At 42.7% G+C, this 21,542-nt stretch overlaps 2 protein-coding genes across 2 annotated transcripts; both read left to right on the forward strand.

Moving 5' to 3' along the window:
- The first annotated feature begins 3,045 nt into the window (after positions 1-3,045).
- On the forward strand, positions 3,046-7,945 carry LOC139477747 (uncharacterized). The gene is made up of 3 exons (XM_071260153.1): positions 3,046-3,422; positions 6,318-6,533; positions 7,271-7,945. Exons 1-3 carry the CDS (start codon positions 3,374-3,376, stop codon positions 7,528-7,530), a joined length of 525 nt encoding a protein of 174 aa, XP_071116254.1. The 5' UTR covers positions 3,046-3,373; the 3' UTR covers positions 7,531-7,945.
- Positions 7,946-14,923: 6,978 nt separating this feature from the next.
- LOC139477742 (uncharacterized) lies at positions 14,924-21,542 on the forward strand. Its single transcript, XM_071260148.1, has 3 exons — positions 14,924-15,201; positions 19,530-19,736; positions 20,377-21,542. The coding sequence occupies exons 1-3, from the start codon at positions 15,150-15,152 to the stop codon at positions 20,634-20,636; spliced, it is 519 nt and encodes a 172-aa protein (XP_071116249.1). The 5' UTR covers positions 14,924-15,149; the 3' UTR covers positions 20,637-21,542.

Genomic DNA, 21,542 nt, shown 5'->3' on the forward strand with positions numbered 1-21,542 from the left:
CATCATGCAAATGATCATTAGTTTATGTTCTTTATACCATCGTCTACACTCAACATCAGCCATTGTTGACGATGTTGTAAAAACAGAATATATTGCATTTTAAAAAACTTCTTTGCTTGACTGCTTAACAAAGCGCCGCCTAAAGCGACTGCCCGGAGTTTCAAATGTGCAGAAGCGGCTGTAAAATCACTCAACCCAGTATGAGCGCATTATTACCTATGTTACACTGTTGCACTGGACAGTTTCATACGCATGTAATTGATGGGTGAGGAAATAATTATAATTAACTTCTTTAACGGTTTTAATATTTTGCTTGTGTATGCAAATAGACATTTCCTTTGTGAAAATAAAATTATTAGAACTGTTTTAAGGCATTTGAGTGTGGTGTTAAACAACAAACAAACTTAAGGCATTTAGAAGAATCATAAGATGAACTCTGAGCATTAATCTGATTAATTGTGAATCTGCATGTACACTAAATAACCTCGGTCAGTTGATTTCACGTACTCTGTGCCTGTCCGACAGTAATGTTGTTTTTTTGGGGTTTTTTTGTTTAACGCCGCACTGATGACGATGAGTTGAGCATCAAACTTGTAGTGTACCACACAGACACACAGTGTCCAGTCACATCACAAGGTGCTCCTGGCCATCCATGGTTGCAGCAGCTGCTACACGTCACGATGGAGTATGTACAGTATTCACAGGTCAAGGAGTTGGTTGGCTGGTTTGTTGTTGAACGCCGCACTCAGCAATATTCCAGCTATATGACGGCGGTCTGTAAACAATCGAGTCTGGACCAGACAATCCAGTTATTAATATCATGAGCATCGATCCACGTAATTGGGATCGATGACATGCATCAACCAAGCCAGCGAGCCTGAACCCAGATCCCGTTTGTCGCCTCTTACACAAGCATAGTCGCCTTTTACGGCAAGCATGGGTTGCCCGGATCTTCAAGGGTCCACAGGTCAAGGAGAGCTGTGTTAAGGGTGATTATATACAATATTCTTATGGCGTCAAGAAGACTGGTATTGCTAATTTTGATAGACTAAGTATTTAACTGGCGTAGTTACAGGCCGCCCTCTTATAACCTGGAATGTTACTGGAGTTCAGTGTTAAGCAACTCACAAAACAAGAACTATTTGAATACAAAGTGTCTTACATTTCCCGTGTGAGAATGACATTTTCCCAAGTGTCGAATGATTTGTTTTAATCAAATCCAGCTGCATCCTGTGTGTTCATATGTTTGGTTGTAGTTTAAATCTTATTAGCTTTCGTCGAAAAGAGACCTTACCCTTTGGACAAATGGGTAGCCTTTTGATTGAAGCGTTCCCTTGACACAGCCTGAACTTGCTTTGAATGGTAGAGTGAGTGAGTGGGTGGGTGTGAGGTAGGGAGAGAGTGAGTTGACGTTTACGCCGCTTTCAGCAATATTTTTGCAGTATCACGGATAGGGACAACAGAGTGAGTGAGTGAGTTGGGTTTAACGACGCTTTTAACAGTATTCCAGTCATATCACGGCGTGTCAGCTTAATGTGGGAGGAAAGCCCAAAGTGATGCAGGTCTCAGACGTTTACCACTTCGGTGAAACCCACGAGCACGGGTATGGTGCTGACAAACCTAGAAACATAATTGGGGCGAACCGGGATTCGAACCCACAATCATAGGTTTCTGGCGTGCCCAAGGGACGCAACTCTGCAAAGCGAATCGCGGCGCCTTAGACGACTGGGCCACCCGTGCCCCCCAGGGACACCAGAAATTGGCTTCAAATAGTGTACAAATGTGAGGAATAGATCACGGGCCTTCGGCGTGATGACTGAACGCAAAATAACCAATAGGCTTCCCCGCGGCCCCGACTTCAATCATATGGCCGATCTTACAGTGTATCTAATAGCTGCTGTAGACACCTTACTTCCTGTCTGGTTTGAGAGGCAGTGTAAATATAATGATTAATTTGCTTTCTGAAGGCCTGTGGAAATCTACACAGGCTCGAGTGGAAGGTTTTGACGTGTTGACTGTAAATCGTGGATCGTTTACATACTATCGGACGCTTCAATCAGATGCTGTCGGTCTGGTTCCGTCATTTCTATACACAGGCGTAGGAAAACAATCACACCAAACACCCCGCACCCCACAAGCCGCACCCCACACCCCAAACACCGCACCTCATATCCCAAACATCGCACCCCACACCCCAAACACCGCACCCCACACCCCAAACACCGCGGCCCACACCCTAAACAAAGCACCCCACACCCCACACCTCAACACCCCGCACCCCACACCCTAAACACCGCGACCCACACCCCAAACACCACACCCCACACCCCAAACACCGCGGCCCACACCCTAAACACCGCACCCCGCACCCCACACCCCAAACACTGCGGCCCACACCCCAAACACCGCACCCCACACCCCAAACACCGCACCCCGCATCATGTCCACTGCACCCCGTTTCATGTCCACTGCGTACCCGGTTAATCATAAGGAGCAAGGTAAATGACGGAACTACCTGGATGAAAATCACATGACGTGAACAGAACCTGCAACCTCACATGCCATTTTTAGCATTTTAACCCACGTAGCCATCGGGGCAGGTAATGGAAGGGTGTTCAATTTTACATGTTGACCGCTAACGGACTGACTTCGGTTGTCTGCATAAAGCGTCAGTCCGTTAGCGATCATACTCTTCTCCGAAGCACGGGTGTGTTGTTGACAGACCATGGATTGTATTCGGGGCGAGTCCCTATGTCTGTCACTAAAGTCTCTATGTTTGTCATAAGAGTCAACTAAAATTAGGATTGCGTGAATACAATAATGTGTTCTCGTTCGCTACGACGCTGTTCTTTGCTCTAGCTATCGACCTCTGGTTTAGTCCAGACTCAATAACAGACCACCGCGATATAGAGGTGACATTGCTCACACGGACACAACACTGCACCCTCTCTCTGACACTCTCATACCTTTCAACGGGGTAACATGATAAACCTACCCCTAACAAATGTTGAACAGTATACGACTTAACGAGCGACAGTAATACCCTACCTGGTTCGTACACAGGAATGTCGTCTAACAAGGCAGCCGCTGTAGACAACACGTCACGACCGTCGGTGCATGAAACTGTACACCGTTACCTGTCACTTTAACTACTGCATCAATCCAGAACAAGGAAGTTGGGATAATTGATTCTTGTACAGATGTAGTTGCTTCTTGGAACCGAAGTACACGTTAACTCTGCCAAGCGATCCGAGACGTTGCCTGAAGATTTACCGGGACGGAACCAGCCACGGTAGACCCCAGTATAGACTTGAGGACTTGAAACGAATTGTAAACCTTCTCGCCATCAGTGAGGAGTGACATCCATTAAAGGATGGAAATATGGCTTTTCTACCTTCTGGTTGGATTTCTACACAGGTCGGGTGAGTGTCTGTTTTGTTGGAGTCCCATAGCTTACTGGGGTTTTGTTGGAGTCCCATAGCTTACTGGGGTTTTGTTGGAGTCCCATAGCTTACTGGGGTTTTGTTGGAGTCCTATAGCTTACTGGGGTTTTGTTGGAGTCCCATAGCTTACTGGGGTTTTGTTGAAGTATCCTCCCACATTATGTTGGCCTGCCGCAGGGTGTCTGTGTACGCCATCATATGACTGAAATACTGTCCGGTGTTTAAGATCAATTCGTTCTTCATAACTGCTCGTTCGCCAAATGTATGCAGCGCAATTATTATATATTAGTGAGTGAGGGAAAATGTTTTACGCCGCCTATGCAATATTTCATCAATATCACAGCGGGGTACACCAGAAATGGACTTCACATTGTACTAATGTGGGGATCGAACCCGGCTCTCGGTGTCTCTGGCGAACGAATAACCATAAGGCCCCATATAATATAACTACACGTCTTTGATACGTGCGTTGTTGTGTGCGTTTATATGTAAAAACTTGAAACACTGCCGATGGCACTTATACAAGTCCAGGGGGCACAGGTGGCCCAACCGTCGCGATTCGCTGTGCAGAGTTGCGTCCCTTGGGCACGCCAGAAACCTATGATTGTGGATTCGAATCCCGGTTCTAGGTTTGTCAGCACCATACCCGTGCTCGTGGGTTTCACCGAAGTGGTAAACGTCTTAAACCTGCATCACTTCGGGCTTTCCTCCCACATTAAGCTGACACGCCGCGATATAACTGGAATACTGTAAAAAGCGGCGTTAAACCCAACTCACTCACTATACAAGTCCATGCTCGTTGCGCTATATATACATTATTCCAGTCGATGGATCAGTGGGCACACGAATTTCAATCTTATCTCCCTGGGGATACAACCCAGCTGCCTTAAGGTGCACTGGATTGTTGACAGTCACGTTGTCTTCTCGTCCTACCGGGTACCCATTCACCGCTTGGTCAACAGAGGAATGGTTCGCACGTTAACGTTAGTAACAGTCGGGGATCCGGCAGAAACCCTGACGTCCCCGGTATAACACCGTTGACGACTCGTGCCCATCGCCAGGCAATATTAACGACCGGGTTTCGTCTTGATGCAAAGTCAATGTCTTGATCCACTTGCTACACTGCTGCTTCAATTTACATGAATAATTTCTTTATTGCACATTTGCTTTTTAGAATCAATTTGGATGCCTGTTGGTATGCAGTATGATTAAAATACATAAGAAAATATTTCTTGAATCTGCTCCATTGACATATAAAAAATAAACTGACAGAATATAATTTATGAAGACTTCTTTACCTCAACCACCCAACCTTTCCTTTCAACCTACATGCTCTCCTTTCCCTGTCGCTTTTATTCAATAACCACAAACTCCTAACACACCACTACAACCACCACCACACACATGCCAAACAACGACCTCAACCTTTCCAACAATTCCTTCAAAACTGCATTGTTTCTGCTGCAAATGACCTGTGCTATCAGTGTAGTAAATCGGAATATCAAATGTGCTTTAACCTTCTGTACCTATGTCGAATTGTTTCTGCTGCAAATGACCTGTCCTATCAGTGTAGTAAATCGGGATATCGAATGTGCTTTAACCTTCTGTCCCTATGTCGAATTGTTTCTGCTGCAAATGACCTGAGCTATCAGTGTAGTAAATCGGAATATCGAATGTGCTTTAACCTTCTGTACCTATGTTACATTGTTTCTGCTGCAAATGACCTGTGCTATCAGTGTAGTAAATCGGAATATCGAATGTGCTTTAACCTCCTGTACCTATGTTGCATTGTTTTTGCTGCAAATGACCTGTGCTATCAGTGTAGTAAATCGGAATATTAAATGTGCTTTAACCTTCTGTACCTATGTTACATTGTTTCTGCTGCAAATGACCTGTGCTATCAGTGTAGTAAATCGGAATATCGAATGTGCTTTCACCTCCTGTACACTATGTCGCATTGTTTCTGCTGCAGATGACCTGTGCTATCAGTGTAGTAAATCGGAATATCAAATGTGCTTTAACCTTCTGTACCTATGTTACATTGTTTCTGCTGCAAATGACCTGTGCTATCAGTGTAGTAAATCGGAATATCAAATGTGCTTTAACCTTCTGTACCTATGTTACATTGTTTCTGCTGCAAATGACCTGTGCTATCAGTGTAGTAAATCGGAATATCAAATGTGCTTTAACCTCCTGTACCTATGTTACATTGTTTCTGCTTCAAATGACCTGTGCTATCAGTGTAGTAAATCGGAATATCAAATGTGCTTTAACCTTCTGTCCCTATGTCGAATTGTTTCTGCTGCAAATGACCTGTGCTATCAGTGTAGTAAATCGGAATATCAAATGTGCTTTAACCTTTTGTCCCTATGTTACATTGTTTCTGCTGCAAATGACCTGTGCTATCAGTGTAGTAAATCGGAATATCGAATGTGCTTTAACCTTCTGTCCCTATGTCGAATTGTTTCTGCTGCAAATGACCTGTGCTATCAGTGTAGTAAATCGGAATATCAAATGTGCTTTAACCTTCTGTACCTATGTTACATTGTTTCTGCTGCAAATGACCTGTCCTATCAGTGTAGTAAATCGGAATATCAAATGTGCTTTAACCTTCTGTACCTATGTTACATTGTTTCTGCTGCAAATTACCTGTGCTATCAGTGTAGTAAATCGGAATATCAAATGTGCTTTAACCTTCAGTCCCTATGTTACATTGTTTCTGCTGCAAATGACCTGTGCTATCAGTGTAGTAAATCGGAATATCAAATGTGCTTTCACCTACTGTACACTATGTCGCAGATTTCAGTGTAGTAAATCGGAATATCGAATGTGCTTTCACCTCGTGTACACTATGTCGCATTGTTTCTGCTGCAGATGGCCTGCTGTGTTATCAATGTACCAGTAGCGGAGATGAAAGCGAATGTATGACAGGCTACAGTTCATTCACGAAGGTGTTTCACGCACTGTCCAATCCGAATGCAACGTTTGTTGCTGGGCCCGGCGACACAGCCACTGAGACTCCTCATTATAAGGATTGCGACAAATTCGTCAACAGAACCATGTGTGTCATTGAAGAAGTTCGAAATGGATGTAAGTGATGTTATTATCATGAACTTTTTGACTATCAAGGCAGACCAGCTATATTTTGGTTAAATTTTTGTAAGGGGGCAAACTAAAATTTCAACAGTTAATCATAGCCCATAGCCACGCTTGAGAAATAAGGACAATGTGTGAGCCATCAATACGTCTAGTAAATAGGGTAATTATTTGTGCAGATTCTTTTTCTGCAGAAAGTCTGCAGTAGCTCTGCAGTGTCCGCACATTCTGCTTAGTCCCCGCAGAGCTACGAGAGTCTGAAGCTTCGCTGGAATGTTGTTGAAAATATAGTATGAGGCGTTTGTTTTGTAATGTAGACAGCTTTCTTTCCATATCAAGCTGACGCGCCTTGACAAAACTGATATACTTTCAAAGCCGCGTTAAATCAATCTCCCTTACACCTTGCAGTGATTCGAGGCACCTTTTACCGTGCCACTGACGAATTCAGTATTCAGAATTCAGTATTATATATTATTATTATTATTATTATTATTATTATTATTATTATTATTATTATTATTATTATTATTCAGTATTATGAATTATATTCAGGTTAACGTGAACATTATCACACATGCCAATTAGAAAGTGTACTATATCTGAGTATGTCTCTCAAGAGTCGAGCAGAATAATTGCAAGTTATTTAAATGTTTGACGTGGACTGCGGTGGAAGATATCTAAAATATACATTTACCGGTATGTTATTTACAATGTTTTGTGTCTTCCTATAGTTACTGGAAACGTTGAAACCTTCAACCGGGACTGCTCAGATGGTGTGACGTTCTCCATCGACATGCCAATCCTACACACAGACACACCTGCCAACTTTACAACGTGTGGATACGGCAAACATGGCTACCAAGTCTGCATCACTCTATGCAACTCCACCAACTTCTGCAATGGACCAAATGAAGGAACACAGAATGAAAAGCCCTCTCTTATCGTGTTAACTGCCCTTTTTGGCGTATTTTATGCTTGTGTCAAATTCTAAATATCCAAGAAATCTCTGTATTTATACATGTATGCGTTTCGGGTTTATCTGGGCCAAAGGCTCTGGTAATTTCTTTTTTCTAAACGTTCTTCGTCGTCATGAGGGTTATTTCGTGCATGTGCAGCAGGGTGTGGAGTCATACCACGGATGACATGATCACCTTGTCCAGGGCCCACTTGCACAAAGCGATCTTAGCGGTAAGACTATTGTAAGCCTATGTTAAAGTATGAGACTTGCGATCATCTTGGCGCTAAGATCGCTTTGTGCAAGTTGGTTCAGAAGACATCGTTAACATATCAGCTTGGTTCGTGGAAATTGTTTGGCCGCTTCATATGTGTTCCACTCTAAGATCATCATTGTGTTTCCTTAAAAGATTGCCATCAATGCCACAATTAAACTCATATTTTCATTGATACTGGGATCTTGTTCTGCTTTATTTCATAATGGACTGACTGTATAAAGTGCTCGGTACCGGATTAAGATAAGAGTGAGACTACCTTGACAAAATTATAGCGAACACTTTGATGTAGCGGAGATATTGAGTGAAGTGTTTGTTTGTTTGTTTGTTTGTTTGCTTTTTAACGCCGCACTCAGCAATATTCCAGGTATATGAAAAATAATCGAGTCTGAACCAGACAATCAAGTGATTGACATCATGAGCATCGATCCACGCATTTGGGATACGATGACATGCACCAACCAAGTCAGCGAGCCTGACCACCCGATCCCGTTAGTCGCCTCTTACGGCAAGCATAGCCGCCTTTAATGGCATGCATGAGTTGCAGAAGATCAATTCTAACCCAGGTTTTCACGGATTTTGAGTGGCATTGGTTGAGTCCAATGTTTTTGGTAGGGTTTCGATCTGAATGAAGGTAACACTGGCATTAGCCTTTAAACCTGGTGTGATCACTGTGTTGTCAGGGATTCATTCAAAGAGTTTCCATCGCTGTCTTGCCTTTAATGCTTAATGGAATCGTTTCGAGGGATACTCGAAACTGATTGTTCTGTCTAGCAACTTGATGACATAAATTGGACGATACCATTTTTGAGAGGGTGGTGGGTTGTTACCCTTGAATACAAGCGGGCAGCTCAGATAAACGTAATGGCCCAACGATGGCATCCAAACGCGGGCAGTGTGTAATGAGAAAAGGTAGAGATAATGGCCGTCAATTATCCGCAAGGCACGTTTTCTTTTTATACTGTTAAATGTTTGTGTGTGTGTGATTGATTGATGTTTGTAACCCACCTATTATTCAAATGGACTTGTTCGACATCGCTGAGATCCGGTGGTATTCAGTAAGTCAGTACTAAATACGGGGAAATATTTCTAATGCTTGTAAAGATAGAACACATCTACTAGACCCTGCTATTGTGTAGGACAGAACACATCTGCTAGACCCCGCTATTGTGGAGAACAGAACACATCTACTAGACCCTTCTATTGTGTAGAATTCTGGAGACCAGAACACATCTACTAGACCCTGCTATTGAGTAGGACAGAACACATCTACTAGACCCTGCTATTGTGTAGAACAGAACACATCTATTAGACCCTCCTATTGTGTAGAATTGAACACATTACTAGACCCTGCATTTGTGGAGGGCAGAACATATCTATTAGACCCTGCTACAAAGAAGGACAGAACACATCAATTAGCCCTGCTTTTGTGTAGGGCAGAACACATCTGCTAGACCCTGCTATTGTGGAGAACTGAACACACCTACTAGACCCTGCTATTGTGTAGAACAAAACACATCTATTAGACCCTGATAATGAGTAGGGCAGAACACATCAATAAGTCCCTGATATTGAGCAGGACAGAACACATCTATCTGACTCTGCTATTGTGTAGAATTGAACACATCTACTAGGCCTTGCTATTATGTAGAACAGAACACATCTATTAGACCCTCCTTTTGTGTAGAATTGAACACATGTACTAGACCCTGCTATTGAGTAGGACAGAACACATCTTCTAGACCCTGCTATTGTGGAGAACAGAACATATCTACTAGACCCTGCTATTGAGTAGGACAGAACACATCTACTAGACCCTGCTATTGTGTAGAACAGAATACATCTATTAGACCCTCCTATTGTGTAGAATTGAACACATTACTAGACCCTGCTATTGTGTGGAACAGAACACATCTATTAGACCCTCCTTTTGTGTAGAATTGAACACATTACTAGACCCTGCTATTGTGTAGGGCAGAACACATCTGCTAGACCCTGCTTTGCAGAAAATTGAACACATCTACTAGACCCTGCTATTGTGTAGAATTGAACATATCTACTAAACCCTGATACTGAGCAGTACAGAATACATCTATTAGACCCTCCTATTGTGTAGAATTGAACACATTACTAGACCCTGCTATTGTGTGGAACAGAACACATCTATTAGACCCTCCTATTGTGTAGAATTGAACACATTACTAGACCCTGCTATTGTGTAGGGCAGAACACATCTGCTAGACCCTGCTTTGCGGAAAATTGAACACATCTACTAGACCCTGCTATTGTGTAGAATTGAACATATCTACTAAACCCTGATACTGAGCAGTACAGAACACATCTGCTAGACCCTGCTTTGCGGAAAATTGAACACATCTACTAGACCCTGATATTGAGTAGGACAGAACACATCTTCTAGACCCTGCATTTGTGGAGGGCAGAACATATCTATTAGGCTCTGCTACAAAGAAGGACAGAACACATCAATTAGCCCCTGCTTTTGTGTAGGGCAGAACACATCTGCTAGACCCTGCTATTGTGGAGAACTGAACACATCTACTAGACCCTGCTATTATGTAGAACAGAACACATTTATTAGACCCTGCTATTGAGTAGGACAGAACACATCTTTTAGACCCTGCTATTGAGTAGGACAGAACACATCTTCTAGAACCTGCATTTGTGGAGGGCAGAACACATCTATTAGACCCTGCTATTGAGTAGGACAGAACACATCTTCTAGACCCTGCCATTGAGTAGGACAGAACACAACTACTAGTCCCTACTACTGAGTAGGTCAGAACACATCAATTAGTCCCTGCTATTGAGTAGGTCAGAACACATCAATTAGTCACTGCTACTGAGTAGGTCAGAACACATCAATTAGTCACTGCTACTGAGTAGGTCAGAACACATCAATTAGTCACTGCTACTGAGTAGGTCAGAACACATCAATTAGTCACTGCTATTGAGTAAGTCAGAACACATCAATTAGTCCCTGCTATTTTGTAGACAGAACACATCTACTAGACCTTGCTATTTTGTAGACAGAACACATCAATTAGTCCCTGCTATTGTGTAGAACAGAACACATCAATTAGTCACTGCTACTGAGTAGGTCAGAACACATCAATTAGTCCCTGCTATTGAGTAGGTCAGAACACATCAATTAGTTCCTGCTATTGAGTAGGTCAGAACACATCAATTAGTTCCTGCTATTGTGTAGAACAGAACACATTTATTAGACCCTGCTATTGAGTAGGACAGAACACATCTTTTAGACCCTGCTATTGAGTAGGACAGAACACATCTTCTAGAACCTGCATTTGTGGAGGGCAGAACACATCTATTAGACCCTGCTATTGAGTAGGACAGAACACATCTTCTAGACCCTGCCATTGAGTAGGACAGAACACAACTACTAGTCCCTACTACTGAGTAGGTCAGAACACATCAATTAGTTCCTGCTATTGAGTAGGTCAGAACACATCAATTAGTCCCTGCTATTGTGTAGAACAGAACACATCAATTAGTTCCTGCTACTGAGTAGGTCAGAACACATCAATTAGTTCCTGCTGTTGAGTAGGTCAGAACACATCAATTAGTCCCTGTTGTTGAGTAGGTCAGAACACATCAATTAGTCACTGCTACTGAGCAGGACAGAACACATCAATTAGTCACTGCTATTGTGTAGAACAGAAAACATCAATTAGTCACTGCTACTGAGTAGGTCAGAACACATCAATTAGTCCCTGCTATTGAGTAGGTCAGAACACATCAATTAGTCCCTGCTACTGAGTAGGTCAGAACACATCAATTAGTCCCTGCTACTGAGTAGGACAGAACACATCTTCTAGACCCTGCCATTGAGTAGGACAGAACACAACTACTAGTCCCTGCTACTCAGTAGGTCAGAACACATCAATTAGTCACTGCTATTGAGTAGGGCAGAACACATCAATTAGTCCCTGCTATTGTGTAGAACAGAACACATCAATTAGTCACTGCTACTGAGTAGGTCAGAACACATCAATTAGTCCCTGCTACTGAGTAGGACAGAACACATCTTTTAGACCCTGCCATTGAGTAGGACAGAACACAACTACTAGTCCCTGCTACTCAGTAGGGCAGAACACATCTTTTAGACCCTGCTATTGTGTAGAACAGAACACATCAATTAGTCACTGCTACTGAGTAGGTCAGAACACATCAATTAGTCCCTGCTATTGTGTAGAACAGAACACATCAATTAGTTCCTGCTATTGTGTAAACAGAACACATCAATTAGTTCCTGCTATTGAGTAGGTCAGAACACATCAATTAGTCACTGCTATTGAGTAGAACAGAACACATCAATTAGTTCCTGCTATTGTGTAAACAGAACACATCAATTAGTTCCTGCTATTGAGTAGGTCAGAACACATCAATTAGTCACTGCTACTGAGTAGGTCAGAACACATCAATTAGTCCCTGCTATTGTGTAGAACAGAACACATCAATTAGTTCCTGCTATTGTGTAAACAGAACACATCAATTAGTCACTGCTATAGGTAGGTCAGAACACATCATTTAGTTCCTGCTATTGTGTAAACAGAACACATCAATTAGTCACTGCTATAGGTAGGTCAGAACACATCAATTAGTCCTGCTGTTGAGTAGGTCAGAACACATCAATTAGTTCCTGCTATTGTGTAGAACAGAACACATCATTTAGTTCCTGCTATTGAGTAGGTCAGAACACATCAATTAGTCCTGCTGTTGAGTAGGTTAGAACACATCAATTAGTCACTGCTACTGAGTAGGTCAGAACACATCAATTAGTCCCTGCTATTGAGTAGGTCAGAACACATCAATTAGTTCCTGCTATTGAGTAGGTCAGAACACATCAATTAGTCCTGCTGTTGAGTAGGTTAGAACACATCAATTAGTCACTGCTACTGAGTAGGTCAGAACACATCAATTAGTCCCTGCTATTGAGTAGGTCAGAACACATCAATTAGTCACTGCTACTGAGTAGGTCAGAACACATCAATTAGTCACTGCTATTGAGTAGGTCAGAAAACATCAATTAGTCACTGCTATTGTGTAGAACAGAACACATCAATTAGTCACTGCTACTGAGCAGGACAGAAAACATCAATTAGTCACTGCTATTGAGTAGGTCAGAACACATCAATTAGTCACTGCTATTGTGTAGAACAGAACACATCAATTAGTTCCTGCTATTGAGTAGGTCAGAACACATCAATTAGTCACTGCTACTGAGTAGGTCAGAACACATCTATTAGTCCCTGCTATTTTGTAGACAGAACACATCAATTAGTCCCTGCTATTGAGTAGGTCAGAACACATCAATTAGTCCCTGCTATTTTGTAGACAGAACACATCAATTAGTCCCTGCTATTGAGTAGGTCAGAACACATCATTTAGTCCCTGCTATTGTGTAGAACAGAACACATCAATTAGTTCCTGCTATTGAGTAGGTCAGAACACATCAATTAGTCCCTGCTGTTGAGTAGGTCAGAACACATCAATTAGTCACTGCTACTGAGTAGGTCAGAACACATCAATTAGTCACTGCTATTGAGTAGGTCAGAACACATCAATTAGTCACTGCTATTGAGTAGGTCAGAACACATCAATTAGTCACTGCTTTTGAGTAGGTCAGAACACATCAATTAGTCCCTGCTATTGAGTAGGACAGAACACATCAATTAGTCCCTGCTATTTTGTAGACAGAACACATCTACTAGACCCTGCCATTTTGTAGACAGAACACATCAATTAGTCCCTGCTATTTTGTAGACAGAACACATCTACTAGACCCTGCCATTTTGTAGACAGAACACATCAATTAGTCCCTGCTATTGTGTAGAACAGAACACATCAATTAGTTCCTGCTATTGAGTAGGTCAGAACACATCAATTAGTCACTGCTATTGAGTAGGTCAGAACACATCAATTAGTCACTGCTACTGAGTAGGTCAGAACACATCAATTAGTCCCTGCTACTGAGTAGGTCAGAACACATCAATTAGTCACTGCTATTGAGTAGGTCAGAACACATCAATTAGTCCCTGCTACTGAGTAGGTCAGAACACATCAATTAGTCACTGCTACTGAGTAGGTCAGAACACATCAATTAGTCACTGCTATTTCCTGCTATTTTGTAGGGCAGAACACATCTGCTAGACCCTGCTATTGTTTAGAATTGAACACATATACTAGACCAGGCTATTGAGTAGGATAGAAAACATCAATTAGTACCTGTTATTGAAAAGGACAGAACACATCTACTTGGCGCTGCATTTACGTAGAACAGAACACACCTACTTGGCCCTGAAATTGCGCTAGAAGGTGTCTCCGTGGGCCTGCTATTGTGATAGGCATATCGCATTTCATTGCTCGGTGTATGTTAAAGGTTTTCGTTAGCCGCCTAAAACAGATCTGCATGATCCGTGACAGAGTGCATCCTGGAGACTGGGGCTTTGTATTACACAATGATATCATTGATGTCATTAAAAAGAGTCAAAAGATTCGTTCGGGTTCAGTAGTATTGAAATAGATGATTGAATTAATACATATTTTGCTAAATTTGTAATCTCCTGTGCATGATTTTCATGATCACCATTGGTAGGTTTAAGAACTTGAAATCCTAGCGTCTTTGTCTGTGCAACTGTACTATGATAGATAGATAGATAGATAGATAGATAGATAGATAGATAGATAGATCGTCAAGGCTGTTTCTGGGTCCTGCGCCGTGGTAATGGTGGAGTCTTCCTTATAGCGCCATAAAACAATATCCACCATCTCTCTCGACCATGGTTAAGAATTGTTTTTAACGTATCAGAATATTTAAGCCTGGCTAATATTTAATATTTAATCACGGCGAACAGTTTTAATCGAATCTTGACTAGGCAAACCAGTAACTGAAAACAGTTAAGCAGCGACCCACAACATTGGGTCATGACGACATATCATCCACGTCCCCATTCGATCCATTCTAGTTGGCTCTTGCGAAACACACATGACCTTAGCAAATGTTGAGCTGTATGCTAAATATCATATTACATTAAAACACAGCGCCCGAACCTGTTTCAGTCGCGTTGCATTCACTGAAAACCCTTTGTTCGCGTCTAACACTGTGTCGTGTCTCATTGAAATAAGACCATGATTTTCAGTGCATGACACCAGGAAGTTTCCCGTGCACGTTCTGGGTACTGATCCCCGCATGCGAAGGGAGAAAGGACAGTCTACACGTATCCTTGACTCCGGCTAACTCAGCCTGGAAACTCAGATGAACGAAGATTCCTGTACACATGATAGAGATAAGTTTAGTCCATCTGTGAAAACTGTCTCCATTAAGTGAGGATATATAGACATGGCCACCCTTCTCAGCCTTGCTCTGTTTATCGGGGTATTTCACAGCTCGGGTAAGTAATGTTATTGTTTCTTTAAAAGTGGAAGAACAGTAGTTCGAACCCGCCGCGTCATACCAAAAGACGTTAAAAGATGGTACTTGTTGTTACCCTGTCTGGTGCTCGGCATTAAGGGGCTAAACAGGGACTCGGAGTCAGTATACTGTGTCTGAGTGAGGTGTACATGTTAAACTGTGGCATGGTAGCTCAGTAGACTTTGACTATGAAACCGGCATCAGTTCAGAGTAGTACAAGCAGCCACACTCACAGATCCACGCATATCGATGTACAGTGCAATAATATCGAGCGCGACGTTAAACCCCACAGCACATCACGTCACCTTTACACATAATTAATAACACTAGCGCCTGGGATGTGTCATAAGAGCCGGCTTATTTGGTTCCGATGTTGTAAATGTTGACATGGCAGATAATAGCGTGGTTGGTTGGCTGGTTGTTTTACGCCGCACTCAGCAATATTCCAGCTATATGACGGCGGTCTGTAAATATTCCAGTCTGGACCAGACAATGCAGTGATTGATATCATGAACATCGATCCACCAATTGGGATTGATGACATGCATCAACCAAGTCAGCGAACCTGGCCACCCGATCCCGTCAGTCGCCTTTTACGGCAAGCATGGGTTACTGAAGACCTATTCTACCCCGGATCTTCACGGGTCTACCCAATTTGGATACGATGACATGCATCAACCAAGTCAGCGAGCCTGACCACCAGACCCGGTTAGTCGGCTCCTACGACAAGCATAGTCGCCTTTCACGGCAAGCATGGGTTGCTGAAGACCTACTCTACCCCGGATCTTCACGGGTAAGATAATAGACCGGTGATGGTGCGGATAGGGCAGTCGGTTGCTTCCCGATCCTGACTCGATTATTTACAGACTGAAGTAATGCAGCTGGAATACTGTTTGTATAACCTAATAAACAAATAAAGCCTTTATCATTCACTATCAATCGGGGCGGTGGGGTAGCCTAATGGTTAAAGCGTTTGCTCGTCACGCCGAAGATACAGGTTCGATTCCCCACGTGGGTACAATGTGTGAAGCCCATTTCTGGTGTCCCCCGCCGTGATATTGCTGGAATATTGCTAAAAGCGGCGTAAAACCATATTCACTCACTCACTCACTCATTCACTATCATCCATTATTATTCATTAAGTGTATTGGCAAATGGGTAAGTATTTAATCCTTAAGCACAGCTATTCTTTGCTAGAAGCAAATAAGAAAGAACGGGTTGCTAAGATTGAATGTTATGTAACGCCGCTGTCAAATGTACGCCAGCAAAACAGGTGGCCTGTCAATAATCTAGTCTGGCCAGAAACATAATGGTGACAGGTGGGCACGAGCATCGATCAATGGTCACCAAGCCTTGACTACCCAAAACTTGAGTCTCCATTGTTGGATGTGACAAATAGGAGCAGGGTGGTGTAGGTGTGGCCAGTGGACTTGCGGCGGTGGGTGGGCTTGTAATGGCGGGTGGACTTGCGGCGGCGTTAGCGGGTGGGCTTGTAATGGCGGGTGGATTTGCGGCGGCGGTAGCGGATGGGCTTGCGGCGGCGGCGTTAGCGGGTGGGCTTGTAATGGTCGGTGGACTTGCGGCGGCGTTTGGGCTTGTAACGGCGGCGGTATGCTATGTTTATTTCTCCTGTGTCGTAACATGACATCTCTCCTTGAAAACATTTTTTCACAGTCCGGACAGGTGGCAACCCCCATGGTGATCCAATACGGTGTGCGATTAGAGGGTATGAAGCTTTCTTTTATACCCTTGACTCTGTTGACGCTTCAAGGCAGCAAGTGCCCGTTCCACCACAGCCTTCACCTCCGACACATGTTGTATTTTCACGGGTTGGGGTGTTGTCTTCGATTCCTGTTTGGTTGTCATCGTTTTCATTTTAGGTGTTACCTGTCTCTTCTTTGTCTTCATCGTCGACTTCTTGGCTGCTTGTGGTTTCTTTCTCTGTTGTGATTTTCTCAACGTAGTCTTCCTAAATATATCTCTAGGGTCAAGTCTAATCTCTGACGCTCTCTTCATGTGTGAGTATGTTAAAAAAGCGATCATATTAGTATATAGTCTTCGTCATACTACACCCGTGAAGGTCCAAGTTATAGAATCGACCTTCAGTAACCCATGCTTATCGGCGACTGACGGGGATCGGTTGGTCAGTCTCGCCGACTCGGATGACACGTGCCATCGGTTCCAAGTTGCACAGATCGCTGCTCATGCTGTTGATCACTGGATTGCCTGGTCCAAGCTCGTTTATTGACAGACCACCGTCCTAGAGCTGGAATAATGCCGAGTGTGGCGTAAAACTACATTCACTCACTCACTGATACCGATACATCTAAAAGGTAATGTCATCATTTAAATGGTGAGTTTAAACGCGTATTTTACCCTTACAAGGACGAGTGCATTCCACTCACCCTTCCTGTTATCAATGTGTCACTGTTTACAGTTCGGGCGAACATAACCCTATAGACATGTGTGCGGGCGAGTTCATTCATCAGAAATCTGTCATTTACGATGTGTTTATAAATATGAACTGCTAACCACGCTCATAGTCATGTTGCGTGTCGTGGTTAGAACCGTAATTGATCTATTGAAAGGTGTCATACATTCGTGTTCGGATATAGGTACAACCCTCTACACGCACATACTTTCCTACATCATTCAAATGTATTAAATACCGGATACGTTTAATAGACACCAACGAAAGAAAGGTTTAATGAGGGGAATACCCATATATATCCTCTCTGAACTAACTCCCTTTTAAAATAACAAATGTACAACACAATTTCCCTAACATATCATAAATACGGGACACTGGTCACACAATTTATGAATGGGAAGCTTCAGGCGAGGCTGGTATGTTAACATTAATTGTAAGGCCGGGGTATGTTGACATTGTTATGGGCGGTCGGTCGCTTAGTCTCTCTGCTATACATTAGCTATGAATAAACCTGCTTCGACATATATTTCCAATAAAACATTTTCCTAGTCAAACAATTTTCCATGATAAACTCTGTTCTGTCTTCGAATTAAGGGTGAGTATTGTAAACATGAAAATGTCCTATAGATTGCTTCCATCACTTTCCCAACAAACCTAGCTTCGTGCCGTCACACTGCTACATGTACTTATCAGTTTTCTATCTATTTTCAAAATAGCATGTTACACGGTTAAAACTCAAACCGTAAGGCTTATTTGTCATCGCGTTAAATGGAAACGCTAGCGTTGAAACATTAACTATGCAAGTCGGGACAGGGTTGAATAAGTGAACGCCCTCTATACAAATGGTTCACAATAGTACGCAGCGCGGGGTGATTCGAAATCCGGCTGCCTTCAGCGTTATAGTCAATGCAGGGTGACGTGACGACCTCGTTGTTGCGCGCTCAACGTAATTAAACGACACTGCTAGCTTGCTGATTGCGTAGTCTTATCTATTTTGTTTATATATTTTTTTTCTATACAGGTTGTCTAACGTTCGTGGTGTACAACGCGTAGACCGTACAAGATGAATTTGATCCAGCTAGACGTACATTTTTTTCCTTACATTACCCGGCGTATATCGTGTTGACATAACCCGTCTCTATTGTGGTATGATGTACTTTCAACACACACCCTGTATTCATCAAACCAGGTCGCACGCTCTAGCGAGCGCGGGTTATTTGAATATGTAACGTGAGTTGTCAAGCGCGCTAAATTCAAACTGGGCTGCTTGTCTATTCAGAGCAGCACGCTATACACATAGCTCTATTCATAACCCTTTACTTTTGTTTTCTTATGAATTCTTTTCTGCCTTATAAACACACACCTTTCATCCCCCCTCACCTGTGACGCGCTGTTGATGCATGAGTCATCCTATCCGATCACGTGACTTGTATCAACCAATCACCTTCGCATCCGCCTGGATCAACCAAAAGGAGCCCCTGCCTACTGACACTATACTACTCACACACACACACACACACACACACACACACACACACACACGTGCATGCACGTCGCTAAAAACTGCAAGAATCTTGGACGCGACGTTAAAACCCATTTCACCTCACCTCACCTCATGCACCATACATTCTGGCCGGGAAAATAATAACAAAATGGACAACTTAATTTAACAACGTATTTTGAAATGTAATTCCTCAATCCCTTTGGAAATCAAACGATTGATCCCTCACCGCATGGTGATGTGAGCACCTGGTGTCTTCACCGTTTTGCGGTGTTCCATTCACAAAACATTCACCACAGCTTTGCATTTTACGGCCAATGTGATCTGTTTCGGCGGATAATCGAGGCTGATTTTCTGTTGTTTTATATTCATTCAGATGGAATCCTATGCTATGTCTGCGGCGCGGCTGGGGGAGAGGGGGAGTGTATTTCTGGGTTCAGTTCCTTCGTGAAGGTCCACAAACTGATAAAGAACAACGACACTGAGCACGTCAACGACCGTGGCAGCCGCTCTCCTGGTTACGTGGACTGTGCCACCTTCCCCAAAAAAACTATGTGCATGATTGAAGAAATTCGAGAGAGCAGTAAGTTGGATAATACTTTTTTCTTCTTCTTTTTTTTGGAGGTAATTTAAAACAAAAAATCATTTCTTAACAACGCACAGATTGGTGAAATATCACAGATGATTTGGTATGGAATTGGTAAAAGTGGTTATTGTGTTTTTTAGTTGAAATGTAGTTTTTCAAATTTGGAACTGTTTAAGAAAAATCTTTTCAAAAAGCACAAGGCCCAGAGAGTTTAAAGTCGTTCCATAGCATTACCAAGGGATTATTTCATGGCATTTAGATGATAATTTATAAGGGGCGGTCGGGTAGCCTAATGGTCAAAGCGTTCGCTCGTCAAGCCGGAGACCCGGGTTCGATTCCCGACATGGGTACAATGTGTGAAGCCCATTTCTGGTGTCCCCCGCCGTGATATTGCTGGAATATTGCTAAAAGCGGCGTAAAACCATACTCAGTCAGTCAGTCAGTGGTAATTCATAGTATTCATAGTGATAGAGTCGAAGCGATGAACAGACAAGCGCGCATTCTGCGTGCTGGATAAGCATAAAAAAAATGGGTGTATACTATCCCAGTATACTTGTTTTCCGGGTCTAGATTCGAATATTTACAGGCTCGTGGTATAGCTAGTATAGCATTACTCACGTGCTCATTATCTCCACAGAAACCAGAAAGATCATCAGTTACATCCGGGGCTGTTCAGATGGCAAGACCTTCTCGTTTGACCTTGCGCCTTTGAAAGGCCTGGGCCCCTCAAACTCCTCGACCTGTGGGTTTGAGACCCGGGGCTTCCAGGCATGTGTCACCCTCTGCAACTCCGGCAACCTATGTAACGGACCCTCAGGAGCCAACAGATCACACCTTAGTCTGGCGATGTTGGTCATTTGTCTCGTCGCCCTGAAGAGCACACTTCAGGCGTTTTAGAAAGACGATTGGACATTTCACTTGATAAGAATGTCAAATGGCTTGACTTACCGGGACAAACCCAAAAAATCTCAATTTCACATCACTTGTATGTATCCCAAAGTGGCTTACATACATACCAAAGAACAACTGAAGTTCTCGGATCAGCTGACAGCCCTTGCAAGTTGGAATCAGGTCGTTCAAAACCATTTGTTTGTCTTCTAAAACCAACTGCTATGATTATGATAATTCCTGCTGTGATGAAGATAGCGAATTGCTGTACCGGCACAGAAAACAGGGTTTTTTTCAGTAAATTGAACAGTGTTTCATCGCGAATTGCCGTACTGGAACAGAATACAGGTTTTTTTCAGGAAATTGAACAGTATTCCATCGCGAATTGCCGTACCGGAACAGAATACAGGTTTTTTTCAGGAAATTGAACAGTGTTTCATCGCGAATTGCTGTACCGGCACAGAAAACATTTTTTTTCTGTAAATTGAACAATGTTTTACCCGGAACAGTTTACCAACATCGAGGACAGAATTCCTGTAAAGTTTTACAGATCTTCATCTTTTTGTGATTCATTTCAAATGTTTATATCAAAAACAGATGTGATTACTGTGTGATTATGACGGGTTTCGTTTGTTGACATTCAGTCATGCTGTTTATCTGATCACAACAGTGTGAGATATATTGAAATGATACGGTAAGTAAAACATACACGTACAAGGTATTTTTTTTAAAAGGATATTTGTTTGTATTCCTTAGTATATTGTTAAGAATGTCAGTTTATATGTAGTTACAAAATGTATTGTATAATTATCCTTATAATAGTAGTCAGGCGAGTTAATGTACAGAGAGTTACCTCCCTTCGGTGCTTCAGTTGCTCATGTTCTTTAAAGGTTATGGATAAACCTTGCTCTTGAA

The sequence above is a fragment of the Haliotis cracherodii genome, unplaced genomic scaffold (genome assembly GCF_022045235.1).
Source record: "Haliotis cracherodii isolate W230 unplaced genomic scaffold, xgHalCrac1.p SCAF_35, whole genome shotgun sequence".
Classification (NCBI taxonomy): Eukaryota; Metazoa; Mollusca; class Gastropoda; order Lepetellida; family Haliotidae; genus Haliotis; species Haliotis cracherodii.